Source organism: Caretta caretta, chromosome 5 (assembly GCF_965140235.1).
Source record: "Caretta caretta isolate rCarCar2 chromosome 5, rCarCar1.hap1, whole genome shotgun sequence".
NCBI classification, from domain to species: domain Eukaryota; kingdom Metazoa; phylum Chordata; order Testudines; family Cheloniidae; genus Caretta; species Caretta caretta.
The window spans coordinates 105,355,307-105,375,898 of NC_134210.1; the positions used below are offsets into that span (position 1 = coordinate 105,355,307).

The 20,592-nt window shown below is 41.1% G+C and overlaps 1 protein-coding gene across 15 annotated transcripts in view; it reads left to right on the plus strand.

Annotated features, from left to right (window-relative positions):
• The window catches only part of KDM4C (lysine demethylase 4C), a 475,753-nt gene that overhangs the window by 49,603 nt on the left and 405,558 nt on the right, over positions 1-20,592 (plus strand). For 13 of the 15 annotated variants that reach the window (XR_012668619.1, XR_012668620.1, XM_075128780.1 and 10 more), the window contains 2 exons: positions 4,890-5,065; positions 7,949-8,063. The exons of the other annotated variants lie outside the window; for them this stretch is intronic. Coding sequence is in view for 11 of the 13 variants with exons in the window: in XM_075128780.1 (XP_074984881.1) it covers positions 4,890-5,065; positions 7,949-8,063 (291 nt within the window). In the remaining 2 variants the exon portion in view is untranslated. The remainder of the gene's footprint in view (positions 1-4,889; positions 5,066-7,948; positions 8,064-20,592) is intronic. 15 annotated transcript variants of the gene reach the window in all.

Consider the following 20,592-nt stretch of genomic DNA (forward strand, 5'->3'; position numbering starts at 1 on the left):
CTCAAAGTCTATCAAGTACTCACAGATTCCAGTTTCATCTGCATGACCACTGAGAAGAAACTTTAGGCAAACGTGTTTTTGCCATCTTGAAGCTGCTACCACTAATTGTAACACCAGCTTATAAAAATCAAAGGATTTTTTGGGAACACTGCAAGTAACAACTCCAGGCTTCCCAGCAGTCCCAGGTTTGACTGTCCTGCTTTGACCTCCAAAGCCCTCTGCTGGTTGAAGCTGAACATTTCATTCAGGGTCATCCAGAGAAGGGGAGTTCAAAGAGGCGGTTTGCTCTAGACTCACCTATTTGAGAGTTTTCCCAAGCTGAGTGATGTTGTGACTGCCACACAAGGCCGTAGCTCCACTCACATTTGGCCCCGCTGCCTCTGTCTACTCAGAGAGCCAGATGTACCCTTCACTTGTGGTTGCTGCCACTAGCTATCCTCACTAGATTTTGCATGCCAGCTGAGGCCAAGTCCTGAGGTCTGGCCCTGTGGTACACATGCAGCTACTTGGAGCCTCTAATGAGAGTTAAGTGATGTGCTAGGACCATCTGTAAGCAAACTACCCTTTGCGGTTGAGACTGTCTACTATGTAGGAGAACTACCTGTTCAACTCGCCCCATATACCTTGCACTTATCATTACAATCCACTTACATATATACAGCTGTAACTTCCTGTTCTTACTCTTATTAACTCAAAACTGCACCTCTGGGAATGGGATGCTATGATGAATGTGAATTCCCCTCCCCATCCCAGATGCCTGGTCATTCTTGCCCCCAAGGGAAAAATCCTTCCCACTACCAAGAGGTAGTGATTGATCAGACCCACAGTATCTTAGGAACAATTTTTTTGACTATATCTCCCTTCTAGGGCAGGCCAGCAACCACAGCAGAATGGCTGCTGGATGCCGCGAGGGCTTCATGTAGAGTCAGATGCAGGGAGGAAGAAGGGCGGCAGCAGCATGAGAGACAATCCGCTTGTTCTTCCCCATCCCCTAAAATAGGCTCTTACCTTATCCAGTGAGATCCTACTGCTGCCTCAGTTTCCTTCCTTCCTTTTTTCCCCAGGAAAAGAAAACTCCCCAACTCTTATGCTTTCGAATTACTCTCCCTTTTTGGAGTCCGGTTCGTTAACATAAACGAACAGTTGAACTCAAAGACACAATCGCCTCGCCTTCTTCTCCAGGCTCACCAGTCCATTATGCCTCTCCTGAGCTCCTAATTCCCACTTCAGGGTTTTGCTCATCCCCCTCTCTGCACACAGCTCCAGCAAAGCCTTTTTCTCTGGCTGCTAAGTAAAGTCAATGCCACACCCCATCCTCTCTGACCCTGGCTCTTTTCTGGATCTCCTGCAGGTGGGGCTTACTTTTTACTCCCTCCTCTTTACCCTTTTATCAGGACATCAGGCCCTCTCCAGAGAGCCATCCCATGATTTTCCTCTCTTTGGGGGAGAAGACTCCCGCTTATAGATAGCCAACCTCAGCTACCCTTATGCAATGTCCAGTCACCTGACCCTACCATCAATCCAAGCTCAAACCCATCGCCTGAGAGTCAGGTAATTAGGCACAGCTCCCACTAATGGGGCAGCACACCCTGTAACATACCTGCCCCATATAGTCTTGCCCATTTCTTGGGAAAGCTGTACAGAATATTCTTAATCACGAGGAGAACTCCTTTTTGGCCTTAACAAATAACATCACATCAAACATCATAATAACTATAATGTTATTATATTATAACATAATAACAAAGAGGAGAGCTATCTCCTCTTTGTAACATCCCACCTTTTTGCTGCTTCAGTCATGTTCAGTAAAACTGGACTTTTACCAGAACATAGCAGGCGTAAGGACTTTCTGTTCCTTAGAGAGCAGACTCTAGTCCAAGCATACACTTCAGAATCAAGCGTGCTCCTTACTGAAATCAATTTTTTTTTCTCCCACATATACCAAAGCCTGCACGTTTGTACTTGTGGCCCCTAACAAATTCTGTAGACCAGCATGCTTCTGTTTTTCAACCACTCACAGAATTTTTTCAAAGGCATTCTCCCTCTGGATTTCTTTCTCCTCTATGTGGACTTTTGGTCCTTTGCCTTGACCCACTTATGCAGGTGTTCTATTTCTGGATCTCCTGACAGTCTAATGAAACATCCGGCATGTTTCACTTTAAATGTCAGCACTGTATTATTGCTCATCATTTTATCAGATGCGATGAGGAAGTGGAGGGTAGTGATGCTCACAGAGAGGGGGAGCTGTGAGTTGCTTTAGGGAAGAAAATGCAGAGGGATTAAAGGAGGAGAGAGAAAAAGGTAGGGGAGGGGGAGAGAAACTGTGAAAAGAAGAGACACAAAGGCCTGATAGTGTGATGATCCTAACAGTGAGCCTGTTTTTTCCAGTGAGTGATGCTGAATGTGATAAGTTCGTGAGGAAATAATACACGATAACTAAAAGTTTAATTACTAAATAAAGGCCATATTCTACCTTTGATCTTTTTGCAAACTGATTGTTAAAATCAATGGGAGATTGAGGGGAGTATGTAGTCTTAAATGTATACCTCTGTTACGATAGATAGCTACCCAAAAAAGGAGAGCCATACTGTAATTATATATAGGAATGAGAACTCTGCTTTCAGGAAGTGCTAGATGAGAGAGCACAGTACATACTGAAGGAGGAATAAAGCCTGAATGTTGCACTGTCTTGGTTTTAGTCCAGTGTTTCTCAAATGCGGCCACCAAAGCCTTTTCTTGTGGCCACAGGCTCTTGGGCTGTGATTGGGGGGGAGGCAGGCTGCATGACCTAGTGGAAAGGGTACTTTACTGAGAATCAAGAGACTTTTAGGTTCTGTCCTCAGGTCTGCCATTGAACTACTTATCTCAGGCAAGTCACTTAATTTTTGTCTCTGTTCCCTGTCTCTAACCTTTGTCGGTCATGTCTATTTAGATGATAGTCTTCAGAGCAGGGACTCTCTCACTACAGGGAGAGCGCATAGCACAGTGAGGTCCCAATCTCAGGTGGGCTCGCTAAGCACCACTGTAATACAATTAAACAATAAATGTGCTCCAGTTTGCTGAAGGAGGATACTTTGTATATTATTCACAAAAATATTTCATGCTGCATATTGCTAAAAACAAAAGACTGTTGACCTTGAATTAAACAAAAGAATGCAAATGCTGGTTTTTAATATTCATGTTGTGGAGCCAAACCTACAAGTTCATGCCTAATAGTAATGAAAATGGAAATCTCTATGCACGTACTTGATTTTTATGCATACATTTTGAATGCACGGCTTCTCTGCTTCCAAAGCAGTGTTTTGTGTATTTTGTGCATGTAACTTGTTAAGACTTGTGTGAAAACATTAATGGAAACTACAAGACTAGACAGTTGAACACTCTTGTTTCTTTAAGAAGAGGAAACATTGGGCCCAATGTTGCAGTCCCTAGATGGCCAAAGGTCACATGAAAGATGATGATGATAATAATTAATTAAAAAAAAAGAAAAGAAAATGTGAGTTTTAACCATGTAGGAAGTGCAGGATTAAACTATTACATTTTAATTAGAAATATTAACTATGCCTTTAACAGGAAATGGTTATCTGCTAAAAACATTTTCTTTGATTGTCTAAATTTGTATTTCCTACATGTTCTAGGTTTGTACAGTTCAAGTGGGTTAGGTTTAAAATTTGACCATGTTGTTATCTGGAGACAATGAATGATCTTCAGGTCTCAGATGCATTCTAAAATTCCATACTCTCACTAAGGTGTTTTAAAGATAAACAAAAATGCAATAGCCACTTTTATATATAACCCTAAAATGTTTGCATTTTGAAGAAACAGCCTGCTATCAGAGGGAATACAGATTAACTCTTATAAACTCATCCAAGATTTTTGTTAGCTGATGCTAATGCACATATATAGAAATAATGAACAATGCCATACTTGCTGTGTGCTTTTTACAAAAACTAAACAAATACTTCCAATGTTTGTAGCATATAAAAAGACAAAACTAAAAGTGAGGGGAAAGAGGAGGAAATGTCTTCAGTCTTTAAATAATAACAATAATACAAATATATGAAGTTTATATATAAAGAATTCTACATGAACAATAGGTATTGCAGTGTTTTAAAAAATGTCTTGTTGGCAAAATAGTGAATTAAAAGATAAATAGACAATATTTGGAATGTAGAGAGATTTCCATTTGGGATGTAATAATATATAAAACATCTTTTCAAAACTACCTAATACCCTAAAAGAAGAAACTTGAATGAGACCATTTGGGTGAACTCCAGTTTCTGTAAAATTCCTGATGGCTGTGAATAGCATGGTGCATGCTTGAGAGTCATAGCAGAACTTGGAATCAGATGGTGTGAATCAGGGGAACCTGAAATGAAAAAAACCCAAAACTTTACAATCAATTGGAGCTTGTATACACACAGTTTTTGTACTTAGTTTTATTACATAAATTTATGGGAATAAACTCTGTTTAAGACAGCCCAATATATCTGCATCCACATGAGGGGTTGTACCAATTTAACAAATTTGGTTTAAAAAAAATCATGCCCCTAAATGAAATAGTTTAAATTGGAATAAAAATTGTGTATAGATCAGACTTTGTAAGATTTACTGAATAACCCAGATAGGAAGATAGAGAGAGGCATTCAGCAAATAACTCTATACTTTTATTTAGTTTTAAAAAATATTGAAGAGGTTATGTTTAAATTAGATGGTACACAATGTTCATGGACAACAAGATTTTTTAACTTAATTAAATCTTTAAATCTTTCGGTCAGATCTGCTAAGTTTTCTGTATTAGATTTACTTGTTTCTTCATCCACTTCAAAAGTATTTTTGACATCAGCAGTAGCTATGCTGATTTGTGTATTGCTGCTCTGACTTTTCAGGTGATCCCACCCAAGGAGTGGAAGCCGAGAAAACATTACAACGACATTGATGATTTAGTGATTCCAGCTCCAATTCAGCAGATGGTCACTGGTCAGTCAGGGCTTTTCACTCAATACAACATTCAGAAAAAGCCAATGACTGTGAAAGAGTTCAGGCAACTGGCCAACAGTGACAAGTATGTATATTCAGTATTCTGTTTGGAAAGGAGAATGTGTAAACTTTTCCCCTCACTGTGATTTTTTTACCTTTTTAGGCACCAGGTAATTTTTATGTTTTCGCTTACTTACTGAAGGCCATCCTTGTCCCTCTTCTGGGAGTTGGTAGAAGGCACTACTCAGTGCTTAGAGTGGTCTGAAAAAAATGTTGAGTCTGTCATCACCTCAACATCTGTGCATCCCCCTGTCCTCACATCAGTTTTTCTCCCACTCCTCACATCTGTTCTGTCCCATTTCTGCCAGCAATTCTGCCCCCACCATGCCCCAAGTCAATTTTACCCCCATATTTCTACTATCCCCTTTAGTGCCCACATCAGTTCTGCCCCCTGCCTCACCTTTGCTCCTCTTGCAGCACCTGGAATTCTTCAGCCCCTCCCACAGGCCTAAGGGAAGGGAGACTGCAACGGAGACCCTTCCCTGCCTTCCCAGGCCAGATGCTGCTGCTGCACGGAGGGAGAGCAGAGGGGGAAGGAGCAGAGGAGCTGTCTTATTGGTCTTATGAGGGTGGAGAAAGAGGGAGTGGAACTGCCCTCCGTGAACTGCTCTGAGTGGGTGCGATCTTTCTGCTCACTCCTCCCCCACCGCCATGAATGGTGCGGGCTCTTGAGGGGAAGGGAAATAACTGTCTGCCTCTTGCAGCATCCCTGTTTGGCTGCTTCTCCCCAGGAGGCAGACAAGTGGGTAAAGTAGCCAACTAGAAGGCTTTTCCTCCAAGGTGATACTAAAAGAGTGCACCTCTGCAACTGGTTCACTTTTTAGAAATTTAATTTCCTGTGTCTATGACCCCTTATGATCCAGCATACTTTAAATCCTGCTGATAATGACATCTGTTTAGATTGCTATGATCATTTGTTTTATGTCCTCACATCTGCATAGGGGGATATAAAATATAACAATATAATATAAACAATATAAAATATAAAATTTATATAATAATATACAATATACAATACAATACAATATAAAAATACAATATAAAAATTATAGAATATAAAATGCCATGTAGTCGTATAAAGGTCTTATAGACATAGTTTGGATTCTTTCTTTTACTCACAAGTGGTGAAATAATAAGGTGACCAGATGTCCTGATTTTTAGGGACAGTCCCGATATTTGGGGCTTTGTCTTATATAGGCGCTTGTTATCCCCCACCCCTGTCCTGATTTTTCACACTTGCTGTCTGGTCACCCTATGAAATAATGAGTAACCATGCACTTACATAGGATATCCCACGAGTGCCAACAGAACCATAATTCTGCACACACCATAATAGAAAATATTTCAGAAATATTTGTAGTTACAATTGTTTTATCCCGCTACCTATAAAATCATATTGCTATGTTATATTTAATAAGGTTATATGAGTTAGGAGTACTTAAAAAGCCTCCTAGGTTGTTCCATTCTTCTTAAACAATGTAATAGCAGAAGCTCCTAAGCTTTCTTTAAAGAAGATTTTCCCTCTCTTCAAAGAAGTCCAGGTTTCTGTGGAGGCCAGCTTCCTTTCTATGGGCATATCTCTGTGACACTAAATTGCTTTCCCCTTCATTTGGGATACCCAAATGAGCATACCCTGAACATTGGTGTCATCTTAACATGGCTGAAGGGCTCTAGTCTGAGTTATAAACAGCATTTAAGAGAAGCCCTGGTCTGTAGTTCTGGTTACTCATAGATTGCTGGGGTCCAACTCCTGTTTGCTGAGAGACAGTCAGCTCACCATGAGGCTCTTCCTCCATCCTTCTTAATAGAGGCTGTGTCAGCTGCATTACCTCCTGCTTCCTGTACTTCCAAGTTTTCTTCCAAGCAGTCTGAACAGAAAGAGCTTGCAGAGTTGATCTGAAACTCTCTCCCCTCTCCGAAGTTGTTGCATTTATGGAAGCAATTTTCCCTTCCTAAAGACTTTCTAAATAAGGGAGTACTGTGGCCAGATACCCTGAGGAAAAGGTTTGGCAGAGTAGTCTGCATGGCAATAGAGGCATGCTCCCTCTATGGGAAGTTAGAAGAATCTTCCCAGGCCACAGAAAAGGATGTTAAAATGCCTCATGCATCTGGGACAACCAAAGGGATGAAGACAAGATCCTCCAAAGATTTCTGACAACTGGAAGAACTGGTCCACTTCTCCCAAAAAAGCTTTATCTGGGAGAGGGAGAAAGGAAAGCAAGGTCCACAGGAGCATTGGGATTCCTCCCCTTGCTTCTGGTCAGGGATACTAAATGGCAGAACACTTGCCTTTTGGACCTGTTGGGGATAATCTGCAGGACCCACTTCTGCTAGGACCAGCAGGTGTGTGCACACTCCTTGGTGTCTATGCTCCTGCAGTACAAGGGTAGGAACTGGTGACCATATTGTTTATTAACAGTAGTGCCTCTTCACCAGCCCAGGAAATGTAGTAGGCTAAAATGGAGGATGGGGTGGTGAAGAGAGACTGTGAGGACTACTAACTAGTAGTGTATTGGCTTTTTCAAGTGCCTTGGGTGACAACAATCACGCTTAACGGCCTAAAACTCAGAACAGGTAGTAGACGGTCCTTCCATCTGTTGAGACAGGAACAAATGATCTGGGTGGCACAGGACTAATAGCGACATAAATACTGAGAAAGAAATTACCCAGTGTTACTTTGAAAGCATTGCTACTATGAAACCTATAGGTTTAGGACTGTTGAATATGAGAAAGGACTAAAGAGTGTGAAACTGATATATTTGTCTAAAAGTACTTGGTCCGCAAAATCAAATATAAAGCACATCATGAACGTGGATGTTGGGAGACATCAAAACCATGAAAGTGAAAGGACAACTTGTCAATTAAGATCCTCTGAAATACTGCCTTTAATTTCATTCTCCCTCTGCAGATACTGCACTCCAAGATATATAGATTATGAAGATCTGGAGCGTAAATACTGGAAGAATTTAACCTTTGTGGCACCGATCTATGGAGCAGATATCAATGGGAGCATTTATGATGAAGTATGTGTAGTTTTATACATGTCATTACCCCCTCCCCAACCCTGGCCAAAAGGTTAGTTAATGTTGCACTCTTGAATTGCAGCTGAGAGCCAGGTATCTCTTGAAAATTGTCTCTCAAGAGCCCCACTGTTGAGTTGCGCATGCCCTTAGTATGATGTGCTTTAGACACTCTTGGGAAGAAGTGTGCCCCCTTATGAATCTGAACACTGATAGAGGGGTATATGGTCTCATGGGCTCAACAACCCTTCGCTAAGCATGTCTGGTGTCTGCAAGGCCTTGCTGCAGCAGCTTTCTTTCTTTTTTTTTTTTTTGGATAAACTAGTTTGTCTAGTTACAATCTTTAAAAAGTATAGTCCTATTTTTGTTTATTTGTGCAGTTTTCAGCTCCGTTACACATTTCCAGCCCCCTCAGCGCTTTTTGTTGTTGGTTCTGCCCTGTTGATTCCCAGTGAGTGGGATTGCGGGCATTCAAATCGAAGTCTACCCTAATTGATAGCCTGCCAGATTGGGAGAAAAAAAATCAGGTTGTAAGTGGCGCACATCATGCGGTGGGGAGGTGTCTAGGGCAGGCCGGCACTCTGATGTTGTATGCCCCCTATCGCTGTGGTATTTGAATGTCTGATATGTTGTGAAGATGGACATTCCCTGAAAAGGTGTTCTGCATGTGCATGCTTCTGCCATCTTCAGATATGAGTGCTACCTGAAACTCCTTCTCTGTGAGGAGGTATAAGAACTCACCTGAACTAGTCCTTCTCCACATCAGTGCGAAAGAAAATTATTTCCTGTAGTGATTCTGTTGTTGGTTTGTTGCCCCTTGACTTTGAGTTCTGAGATGAGTGTGGTGCTTTAGACCTGGTGGGCCTGGGATGATTATGAGTTCATACTTCATTCTTCTAGACTTGTTAATTCCTCTTCTGTCTTTCTCTTCTTGACTCTGAGCTGCTTGGATTCGCTCACCTTGTCACTCAGAAGCAATCTTAGTCCGAGGAAGGGGCTTGGATCTGAGGACTGTCAAGGTCAACTTTGATTTCATCTGGAATGGGATCAGAGGTTCACCCCAAAGTCCTTTGGATTTGTGAGTTTCCTAGAAAGTTTACGATTGACCCTAGGTCTGAGGAACCTGCACAAGTTGGATCATTCTCTTCCGAGATGGCTACGTACCAATCCCCTTACTGGCCTCAGGAATCATTCTACCCTCTGGACCTCTCCAGTTCTTGAGGTTCCTTCTTTTTACCCCCTCAGGTGTTATCCTACCTCTGTGCTTCTCTTGTGAGGAAAGTAAACACAGTTTTAACTAACATTCTTCAGCTTTGGATTAAAAAAACAACCCATTCTCGAAATAGCTTCATTTTTCCAACTGCTTCACCTTAGTAGATTAGTTGCAATACTGTTTACACAGCTGGACAGGTCTCTGGCTGCATAGAAGTTCCCTTAGAGTTACTACCTATTTCTGATTTGAAATAGTGGAGAAAGGAAATTTCTAGAGGAAGTAGGATTTTGCTGGTTGTTGACACAGGTGACTATGGGTAACAAGTGACTGTTAGTACAGCTCTCATTGTACAGTCAGAGAAATGTGAAATATCTATCGGAATCAATTTTGCTACTTAGAGAACCATCCAAGAAACTGCAAAATATCCTAAGGGAGTAGTTAAGCAATGAGACCATCAAGAAAGGAGAAGCAAACTTATCTTTGTAAGAATACATGCACTTCTCCAATTTACTGGATGAATCCTTCCTTCATAAAGGTCTGCTCTGAGAGAGGGGTGGAACCCTGGTCTTTCTTGTATGCCATGTGGGGAGCTTCCGGGAAACTGTTCTGTGTTCTCTCTCCTTTTTGGTGGTTCTGCTTAGTACTTCTTGCCATGCTCTCTGCTGTCTTTGTAATCACTAGGAGAAGTAGTGTGTAACTTGGGCCTTGTCTACACTAAAGGGAAAAGTCAATCTCAGCTACGCAATTTGAGTTACGTGAATAGCGTAACTCAAATAGACATAGTTTAAATCTACTTACGGCGGGGTCCACACTATGCGGTGTCGACAGGAGATGCTCTCCCATTGACTCCCCTTACTCTTTTCAATCAGGTGGAGCACAGGAGTCGACGGGAGAGTGATTGATTGGTGGTCGATTTAGCGCAGTGGTTCTCAAACTTTTGTACTGGTGACCGCTTTCACATAGCAAGCCTCTGAGTGCGACCCGCCCCCCATATAAATTAAAAACATATTAACACCATTATAAATGCTGAAGGAAAAGTGGGATTTAGGATGGAGGCTGACAGCTTGCAACCCCCCAAGTAATAACCTTATGACCCCCTGAGAGGTCCCAATCCCCAGTTTGAGAATCCCTAATTTAGCGGGTCTTCACTAGACCCACTAAATTGACCGCCGATGCATCGATCGCCACAATATTGGTCCTCCGGGAAGTGTAGACAGGCTATGTGACAGAGGGTTTGTCAAAAAACAAATTGCTTAAGGGAGTTTAATCGAGCCCTGACCAAAATTAGAATACAACCAGCCAAGGTAGTCTGAAAGTCGGTATCTGAACTAAGTAGTTGAGTCTTTGAAAGCTATTCATCATCAGTGAAAGATATTTGTATCCCCAGTGGTCCATCTCATGGAGAAAGCAGTGCATGTAAACCCTATTATGTATGCATGTAACTGGAGAAAACTGGTTTTGAAAGTTAGGGTAGCAGCACTGGATCGGGGAGGATTTGATAAGAGAGCTCTCTAGACACACAAAGTGTGTGTTGTTCTCTGGACAGCAAGAGATGCAGACAATCTGACCAAAAGGGGGCAGAGAGAAAGGATTGCTTTCAAAAGTTAGAAGCTTTCACTTTTCTTATTTTCATCTCTAACTAAACTGGGAACGATTTCTCTAGTTTTTCTTTGAGAAGTGTGAATCTATTACATGAACCATTTTTTTTTTGTTTTTAATTCCATTTTCTCTGTGGTTTTAATAAATCTGGATATCGTTAAAATAGCTGTCACATGGGTAACATCACACAAGCATCTCCAGACTGAAATGAACCCCATCATGTCTAAGGGAGAGGTGCAGAAGGGAAAAGAGTTTCTGGAACCTGTACCACCTCTCAGCTTTGGTCGAGACACGTGGACAAAGATTTCCTGTCCCAATGAGTTGTGTTTTCATGACACTGCAACAAGTGAATACAAGGGGAGAGGCCAGAAGACCAAGGAGGAGATGAGAATTATGAAAACACAGAAATAGAATTGGTGGAGACTGGTAGTGTGAAGATAGTAAACTGGGAGATGATTAGAAGTGGGGACAAATGGCTAGGGAGGAAAAGAAGTAAAATAGCAGCCTGTGGAATAAAAGAATTCCATTTAAAAAAAAAAAGCAGGGGGAGGAGTAGTGGTTGAAGGAATAGACGGGGGGGGGGAAACAAGAGAGAGGGAGGAGGGGCTGACACATGGTGTAATGGGGCATCCATGCCAGGACAAGGGGATATGGAGGAAAGTGAGAGGTGATGCCTGGCACCAAGTCATTGCTGGGAGGAGGTTCCAACAAGAAAAGCTGGGGAAACATTGATAAAAATGGAAATTATTTTTTTAGACAGAACTTTTATTTCCCAAATTACTCTTTGTCCGCCAGATGGTGCTCTTGGGCAACTAATGTGCTGAAGGCCGACCTAGGGGAGAAACCTCTTGACTAGATTTAGAATCTAGAGGTTGCTTTTGCGAGTTTGTCCATTTCAGAGGTTTTTATTTATGCAGAAAGAATGGATGTAGTACCCCTACCTACAATTGTGGGCAAACAGTGAAAGAAAGGGGAAGGTACAATTAATTTCTCATAACAAACTATTTGTGATAATGGAAACAAATGTTTGTATTTTGTAAAGTTAGGGAAACTATTGCAGACAACATGCTGCAAGCATTGAATTTACCGTAAAACAATAAGGCAAATATCTCAAAGCATTTCCATTAAAAAAAAAAAAGCCAGCTGAAGGCACATATTAATTCATGGATTTAGTGTTGCATCTCTGCTTTACTGATGTTTCCGTGCCCTGTAAGCATGCACTCCGATCTTCAAAATTAATGGCAAAAGCTGCAGCAATGCAGCTCTTTGCTCTTTTGTTTATAAAACAAAAAAATAAAAACAGTTGCCATCTTGCTGTCTGGTTCTGAATAGGATTTGTCTGTTTTGCACAATGACTTTCATTTTCTATTAGCAAAGCTATCTCTGAAGCCATGTACACCCCTAATTTTAACTTTTAAAAATTAATTAAAAACTGGCAATTTGTTGTATTTCTGAAATCCAAGACCTTGCTGGTGTTATGGGAGAGAACAATTGAAATGACATTACAGTGTATTAACAAGTGGTGTTTTTTTTTCCTTTTTAACTCAAAGGATAATGAGGGTTTAGAATAAGGGACACAACTGTAAAATCTGTGTTACATGGAATAAAAAATAGGAAAGGGAACAAAGCGATAAACACATTTTTTGAGTTCTTGCAACCAACCTAAAGGAAGCAAACTTTGCTCTCGTGATTTATTGTGTTACCAGAACCCCTTGAATGTATTTATAGCGTTGTATTTCATGGTTAACTGTCTCTGTTTTGTTCACAGATTAAATTATTTATAAATTAGGAAATATCCTAAAGTAGTAACTGTTATGAAAACACACTGTGGGTTTATAGAAAAGAAATTCACATAGACGGCTTAGTGTTAGGTTGAAGTATTATGCCATACTGTACACATCTTTTATTGTTTTTATATTTAATTACAGGACTTTGTAAGATAAGGACAACCCAGTTGACTCAAGAAATAATTTAGGGAGGCATTCCACTAAGGGATAGATTACAAGGACTGTATTTATGTTAAGGTCACCACTGTCTGTACTTTTATAGGTGAATTGGGAAACTTTTTTACATTTCATAGACAAGAGTTCAAGGTTTTGTTTTTCTGTGGCCACCATGTCATCTGACCTTGATAAAAATGCTTGTCTAGTCTACACAAGAGTTTACACTGTTAATAATTAATAAATAGCACCAATGTGGCTAGTTGCAGTGTTACTGAAAATTGAATAAGACATTTTTCTACTGTGGACACACCTATGGGGAAAAAGAAGCATGGGAGAGAGGGAATCAACATCACCAATCATGCCTTTCCTGGGATTAAATTAGCTAAATATTTATACTCTGTGATTGGCTGTCACGACTGTCACAAGTGCTTTACCAATTATTAGAGGGTGGGACAGAAAGAAATGTCTAAAACAAGAACAGAAAGGTAGATGAAAGACTGGGGCAGAGCATCACTGATTGGCTCATGGTAGAACATACTTCCAGCAGGTGTGTGTATTTATTTAAGGTAATCTAAACCTTAATGTACAGGCTGTCACAATTTGTAAACAGTTAAAATATTTCTTTCAAAGGCTACATTTTAAGGGGCCTTTTGTTATGATTTACTATTATTTCAAGGAGACTGAGACATAAACTTTTATTAATGGTTTAGGCGATGCTAAGGGTATTACAGTAGCTCTGTAAACATGATGTTAGTGGGTTCATAAATGAAACTGAAAGTTGGCTCTCTTTTTTGGCCCAATCCAATAAAATTAAATCTTGGGATACCATGTAAAGTCCAACACCCTCCCTATTCGTTACATCACCCTGCTTCCTCTTATCAGGAGAGTTGAGTCTGGCATTGTTGGGAGAGAAAAGTAGGTGTAGGACATCTCTAAAATAAATGAAATCTGAGATGTAGGTTGGAACAGAATTGTGCAAGGCTTTGAAAATATGATACAGAGAGCAAGGTAGAGCCAGTGGATAGATTCGAAGGGGGAACTGACATGGTCAAACGATGGGTGAGGAAGACCATTTGTTCAATAGCATTTTGTGGGAAATTAAGAGACAGAAAAATGTACATCAGAGTGTCGATTATTTATTTATTTATTTATTTATTTGTATTATTGTAGCACCTAGGAGCCGCAGTCATGGATCAGAACTCAAATGTGTTCGGCACTGTACATACAGAGAACAAAAAAGACAGTCCCTGTCTAAAAGATCTTACAATTTAAGAAGTTGTTGTTGTCGTATACCCTGGGTCTGCAGGGTGTAAAGAAAGGGTTTCTTTGTTTGCATGATAGTGTTTGCAAAGACTTGCATGGTTCAAGTGTTCTTAACAGTTGACAGTTTGGTGAATCCTTTCTGTCTCCATTTAGTTAGTGAATTGAGTTCTTCTTATTGTGAAGAATTTTCATGTTGCTTTCCATGCAAAATTTGCTCATATTGGGGCTGAGCACTCTGCTGTATTGAGGGGCCAAATGCTGTGTGATCTCTGTTTTATTTTCAGCCACTGTTGCATACTAGGGTGGTGGAGATGCGTGCCACAACCTGCAACTTAGACCTTTGTCCTTTCTGACTGTAGAAAGCTAGCAGGGATGATTTGGTTAATTTTTAGTTGCATTCCTTAGCATTTCCCTGCATGGGGAGAGGGAACGGTTTCAGTGTCTCTTAAAGGCAGAACAAGGAGTAATGGTCTCAAGTTGCAGTGGAGGAGGTTTAGGTTGGATATTAGGAAAAACTTTTTCACTAGGAGGGTGGTGAAGCACTGGAATGCGTTACCTAGGGAGGTGGTGGAATCTCTTTCCTTTGAGGTTTTTAAGGTCAGGCTTGACAAAGCCCTGGCTGGATGATTTAGTTGGGGATTGGTCCTGCTTTGAGCAGGGGGTTGGACTAGATGACCTCCTGAGGTCCCTTCCAACCCTGATATTCTATGATTCTGTGATAAAGAAGCTAGTGTGTGGCCCAGGCTCAAGAAATTTACTCTTGATGCCAACAGTGTGGCTATCAACCTGTGTCCCATCTTTAGTTTTTGGGGAAGGTCACTGAAAAGGTTATGGCAGGGCAACTGTAGCAGTTTGTTGATTCTACAGACTTCCTTGACTCCCAGTCAATCTGGTTGTAGGCCTGGATCTGGAGTAGAAATTGTACTAATTGCAGTTTGTTGATCTTCTAGTAGTGGTCTATACTGATTGTTCTAGATTAGTCAACAACCTTTAACTGCACTTAACCATGAGATTTTGTTGTTTTATTTGCAGACACAATCAGGGATGGATGCTCCAGCTCTTCAAAGGTTCCGTTCCTATCTTTTTAAGAGAACACAAAGTGTATTTATGGGTAATTGTTTCTCTACTTTGAGGGCTCTCTCTTGCCGAATGAGTGCCACAAAGGCTATGTTGTCATATCTCTTGTTCACTGTGTACCTGAGGAGACTGGCAGGTTTTGTGGGGAGACATGAACTGTAATACATTCAGTAAGCTGATGATGCTCAATTCTGTCTCCATTACACCTGACATGGCCAGAGAAGTAGAATGAATGACAGAGGGAATAGATGAACTTGGGGCTTGAATGAGAGCTAGCTGGCTGTGAGAGACAGACTTTCATGCCACACACCGCTCTTCTTCTGGTCTGAAAAAGGAACCCCGAGTGTCACAGCTAAATGCAAGGTGGAACAGATTGTTTACATAAGTATAATATCATCCTGGGACTGAAGTGGCTACAACTACACTGCATGCAGCTAGCTGGCAACCATTCAGTCCACACTAAGGTAATGTTGGAGGGTTAGGAGAAGCAGCTGGAACAGTGGTGTTCAACCGCCACGGCAAACCGCAGCCACTGGGAGCTGCGGGCAGCCGTGCCTGCGGATGGTCAATGTAAACACTGTCTCACGGCCTGCCAGCAGATTACCCTGATGGGCCGCAGGTTGCCCACCATTGAGCTGGAAGAACTGACAGAACTTATATCAGCACCCCTCTTTTAAGGGAGTGTAATTGCCATTTGTTAAGAAAGTGTGAAACTTGAGGATCTTGTTAGATCTTGGGCTGCTCTTAAAAGCCCGAGTAGTGGTTTTAGACAAGAGTGCTGTTTCCATCTCTATCTGGTAACACAGAAGCAACATTTTCTCACCAACACAGAGACCTTGCCACAGTTATTTGTGTCTTTGTCATTTCAAGTTTAGAGTCCTGTAATAAACTCTACATAGGGCTACACCTTCAGACTATTCAGAGGCCGAAGCTCATGCAGAATGCTGCAGCCTGCATATCGACAGAGTTGTACAATGGGAGCACATTAAACCAGTGATCTGTGATCTGCATTGACTCCTAAAAAGCTTCCAGGTGGGATTCAGAAGTTTGCTTTCAACCTAGAAAGTCCTAAATGGTTTGGGACCTGGTTACATGAGAGAAGACCTTTCTTCCTGTGATATACCGTATAACATTTGAAATCAGCAGAGACATTTGAGCAGGACGTTGGGCATACCTGGAAGGATGAGAAATACTTGGAAGGATGTGGCAGATGAAGGATGGGAGCAATGTTTCCTCTAATTTTTGACAGGCCGTGTATGGAAAGAACGTCTTCTGTGCAAATTTTTGTGCGCGTGGTGTTTCGCCGTGAGTGCAGGGTTTAGGATCTGTGTGTGCGTGCACACGCGCACAGCTTAGAGGGAACAATGGATGGGAGTGAGTTCCAAAGCAGAGGCTAATACTGATTTCTCATCCTTTCTGGCTTGCTGCAAAGCTGGCCTTTTTGCTCTCTTTTTCTCAAGCTATTGAGGAGGGCGGAGGCTGATGGAAGGGGTTCGTTATATTTCTGTATTATGCGTGTTTTAATCTATGGAATTGATGCACATGTCACAGAATATATCCATAACTCTATTTTGTAAATGTGAAGAAATAATAAAATACCCCAGTACAACTGTATGTATGCTGTAAGTGGCTAAGCATGGGTCATTCTGAGTATCTTTCCTTTACCGCTCTACTTGTATGTTTTTGAGTGTGCAACCTTTTAGTCCCTCCCTTCATTTTTATTTGAGCTGTTTCAACCAAAGTCATACTTTTAAAAAAAAAAAATGATGGAGGTACAACAAATTTCTCAGATTGTAAGCTCTTTCGGGGCAGAGACTGTCTTGTTGTTCTGTTTGTACAGTGCCTATCATAATGGGCCCTTGTCCATTTCTGGGGCTCCTATAATGATTAATAATAAATTATCTGCCAGATTAATAATGGAATTAATCAACATACTAGAAGTAAAAATGCAGCACCAAAACAGCACAGACCATAATAATACATGCAAAGAGAAATTGCTCTTAAAAAAGAGTCGTCGTCTTTGTATGGCTGATGTAAATGTAGAGCAACATCTACAATTTTATATTTAGAAGGTTAAGCCAGATAATTGCGTCTGGAGCAGCAGAGTGTATTGCTGTGATATCTCATTCATATTTTTGAATCAGGCGTTAAGTTGTTATATGTTCCATGGTCTGCTCTGGGTGATCACCATCGCACACTGGAGAGTCTTTAATTTTCCATTTGTGCAGCATGTATCCACATCTTCCATGGTTTGTGTGGATACGGTTTAGGGTTACCCATGAACTTTGTGGAAGATCGAAGTCATGAAACCTCTGCGTCAGGTCTTTCATGAGGTGTTTATTTGTTATTTCTTGTGGACTCCATTCAACTTTCCAAGTTTCATAAGGGTTGAAGTTGCATTGTTGAAGGTTAAATGCATGGCTCCAAAAGAGCTTACTTGACTTCAAGTGGTGGTGAGGGATGTTGTTAAGGTCCTGGTGGATGGGAAGACGTTCATTCTCCACAATCCTCTGAAATCCCCGAAGGGTTGTGGCATCATGGCAAATGGATGGGGGAGCAATGTGTGACAGCATGGGCAGCCAGGGTGTTGGGGTCAACTTGAGGGTTCCAGTGATGCACTGCATTGTAGTGTTCAGTTGGACATCAACAAGTCGAATGTGGCTACTTCTGGTCCATACTGTTACACTGTTCTTGGCTATGGAGTACACGAGGGCCATCGCTGAGGTCTGTAACTTTGCGGGTGCTTCCCAGCTTGTGCTTGCCGGTTTTTGGACCAGGCTGACCCTTGTCTTCATCTTGGCAGCTACCTTCTTCAGATGGTTATGGAAGGTTAGCCTGCAATCCAGCTTCATTCCAAGATAGGTCAGAGTGGGGTCATGTTGCACAGTGGCCACAGAAGGTCACTTTTAGGACGTGCTTAGCATTCCTGTTATCAAGATGGAATGCAGTGACTGTTGTTTTGTGAGGATTTTGCTTGAGCCTCCATTTCTGGAACTATTCCTCCCTGGTGTTTAGGTCCCTGTTCAAGGTGGTCTCAATGTCACTGAAGGTGGATGCTTATTTTGCCAGGCAACGTCATCCGCCTATGCAAATTTGCATGACTTTGTTGGAGGCACGTTGCTTGTGCAAACATTAAAGCATTGGCTCGAGTACTGAGCCTTGCAGCAGTTCATTGTTGAGGAACCAAGGCGAACTGACTTCGTTGCCCAAGTGGACACGTAGCTGCCTATCGCTCAGCATCGTCCATAGCAGGCGTAGTGTTTTGCGGCAGGGGATGATCTTTGCGAGCTTCAGCATCAAGCCTTAAATCCAGACTCTGTCATAGGCTGATGACAGGTCTACAAAGGTTGTGTTGGTCTTAAATTTCCTCTGGAATCTGGCCTCAATGTTTAAAAAAAAGACTACAGGAAACTGTTAGTTGATCTGTAGAGAGGAGAAGCAAAGAATGGTATCATACCGCTAATGATAATTACCCTTTAAAAAAACCAAAATGAATGGAAGTTAGTTTTACATGGGACCCATTTTTGTTCTTATCATGGAAAGTTACAGAAGAGCTCCTGATCCTATTTTAAATCTGGAGCTAGACCTTTCACTTGAGCTACTGAAAGCTACAATATTCTTTGCTCCTTGAGAAAGAAGAGAGTCAGTTTTTCCAGGACTCTGTGAGTTTTCAAACCTTTGCTAGAGTTGGCATCTAGCTTTCCCCTTCCATCTCCACACTGAGTTGAAAGCTGATTCAAATGCTATTAACAGAGCCATATGATCACGGGACAGTAGTTAACAGTAACAAACAGGGTTTCTACACATTAGCGCTTACTTTGGTATAACATAAATTGCCTAGGGGTGTGGAAAAGCCACCTCCCTGGGCAACGTAAGTTACACTGGCCTAAGCACTGATGTGGACAGTGCTGTATTGGTGGGAGGAGTTCTCCCGCTGAGATAGTGAACGCCACTCGGGGAGGTGGCGTAATTGTGCTGACGGGAGAGCGCTCTCCTGTCAGCATAGAGCGTCTGCACGAGCCGTGCTACAGCAGTGCAGCTACGTGGGTACAGCTGAGCCACCGCAGCGATTCTAGAGTAGCCTAACCCGGTCACCCAACACGTCAGGAAAAAGGGAACTAAGGATCTCTCATTTGAACTGTTACCTGTAGTTCAGGCAGCACTTCTCAGAGGAAATAAAAGGTAAGTCTAATGTGCTGCAACAAGGGCCATAGATAATTAGTCACTATAGGTATGAAACTTGTAAAAAAAAAAAAATGTGCTTCTTTGTTACCTTTTCTTCCTGGTTATCTTATTCTGTATTTCATCTTTTAAATAAAAAATAATCTGTTACTGCACATCTTTGTCCCTTAGGTCAGACTGCCTGATGTGTTTTCTGAAAAAACACCCATTACATTTGACAAATATGCTCCTAAAATATATGTAGAAATTAGAAATATTTTCATATAAATTTTTATTGCAATTAAAGAACAGTTTTATAATCTAGGTTAGAACATCCAGAAAGATGTTAAATAAAAATATTAACTCTCAGTTTTCCCCAAATGCCCAGAATAATTATTGATTGTATTCTCTCCACATGCTAAGGATGACAACTAAATGGATTCTAACTGCCTTTCTACAATCAAGTGGCTGTCTACTAAACATTACATATGAATGAGCCTGGGTACTATTAATTTAATGCTGGATATTAAATATAAAATAGCCAGTTGAATTTTGAGAGGTATTCTTATTAAGCGTTGAGATGTTGGAGCTGAGCGACACTTTTAGAGCTCCTGTTTTCTTTGCTGTCAATGTTGCAATTGTGAGAATTAAACACAGTTACATTGTTGTCAATGAGACTTGACTCCATATTATACTGAGCAAATGTTTTGCTTTGAAATGTTTGGAATACCAAAACAGTATTTTCCATTTTATAAAGTAACATCTTGCAACATTACAGTTGCAGAAATAAAACTGATTTTCTTATATAGTCAAAGAGGATTAAAAAAGAATTTAAAACTGGCAAAAATATTTTTAGATCATCATTTGCTAATAACCAGCTAAAATGTTTTTGTCCAAACTCTATCAACATGTCCTCCCTGGCTGAGAACTTCCATGCTATGCATGAAGTTAACTTGAGTAAATGCAAATAGATCATGTATAGGCTGAAGGAGTTGTGTATTTTGTGTATTCCACACTCATTTGGTTTTCTATGTTCATATGGAAATTTGGTCTTGTTTTTGGAAGAAAACTGGCAGTGTGTTGATTGGAAGTGGTGAGGAAAGTGCTAGAAAGCCAATTTATCTGATACTAATTTACTGTATCTATGGTGACTCAGAATGGTATGAGGAATTAAGATAGGGCTATAAAAAGAGTAAACCTTAATGCTTTGTTGGTTATTTGTAAGAAAGCAACATTATGGAAGCACAATGGAATCTCCATGATTAAGGTTGTTTTC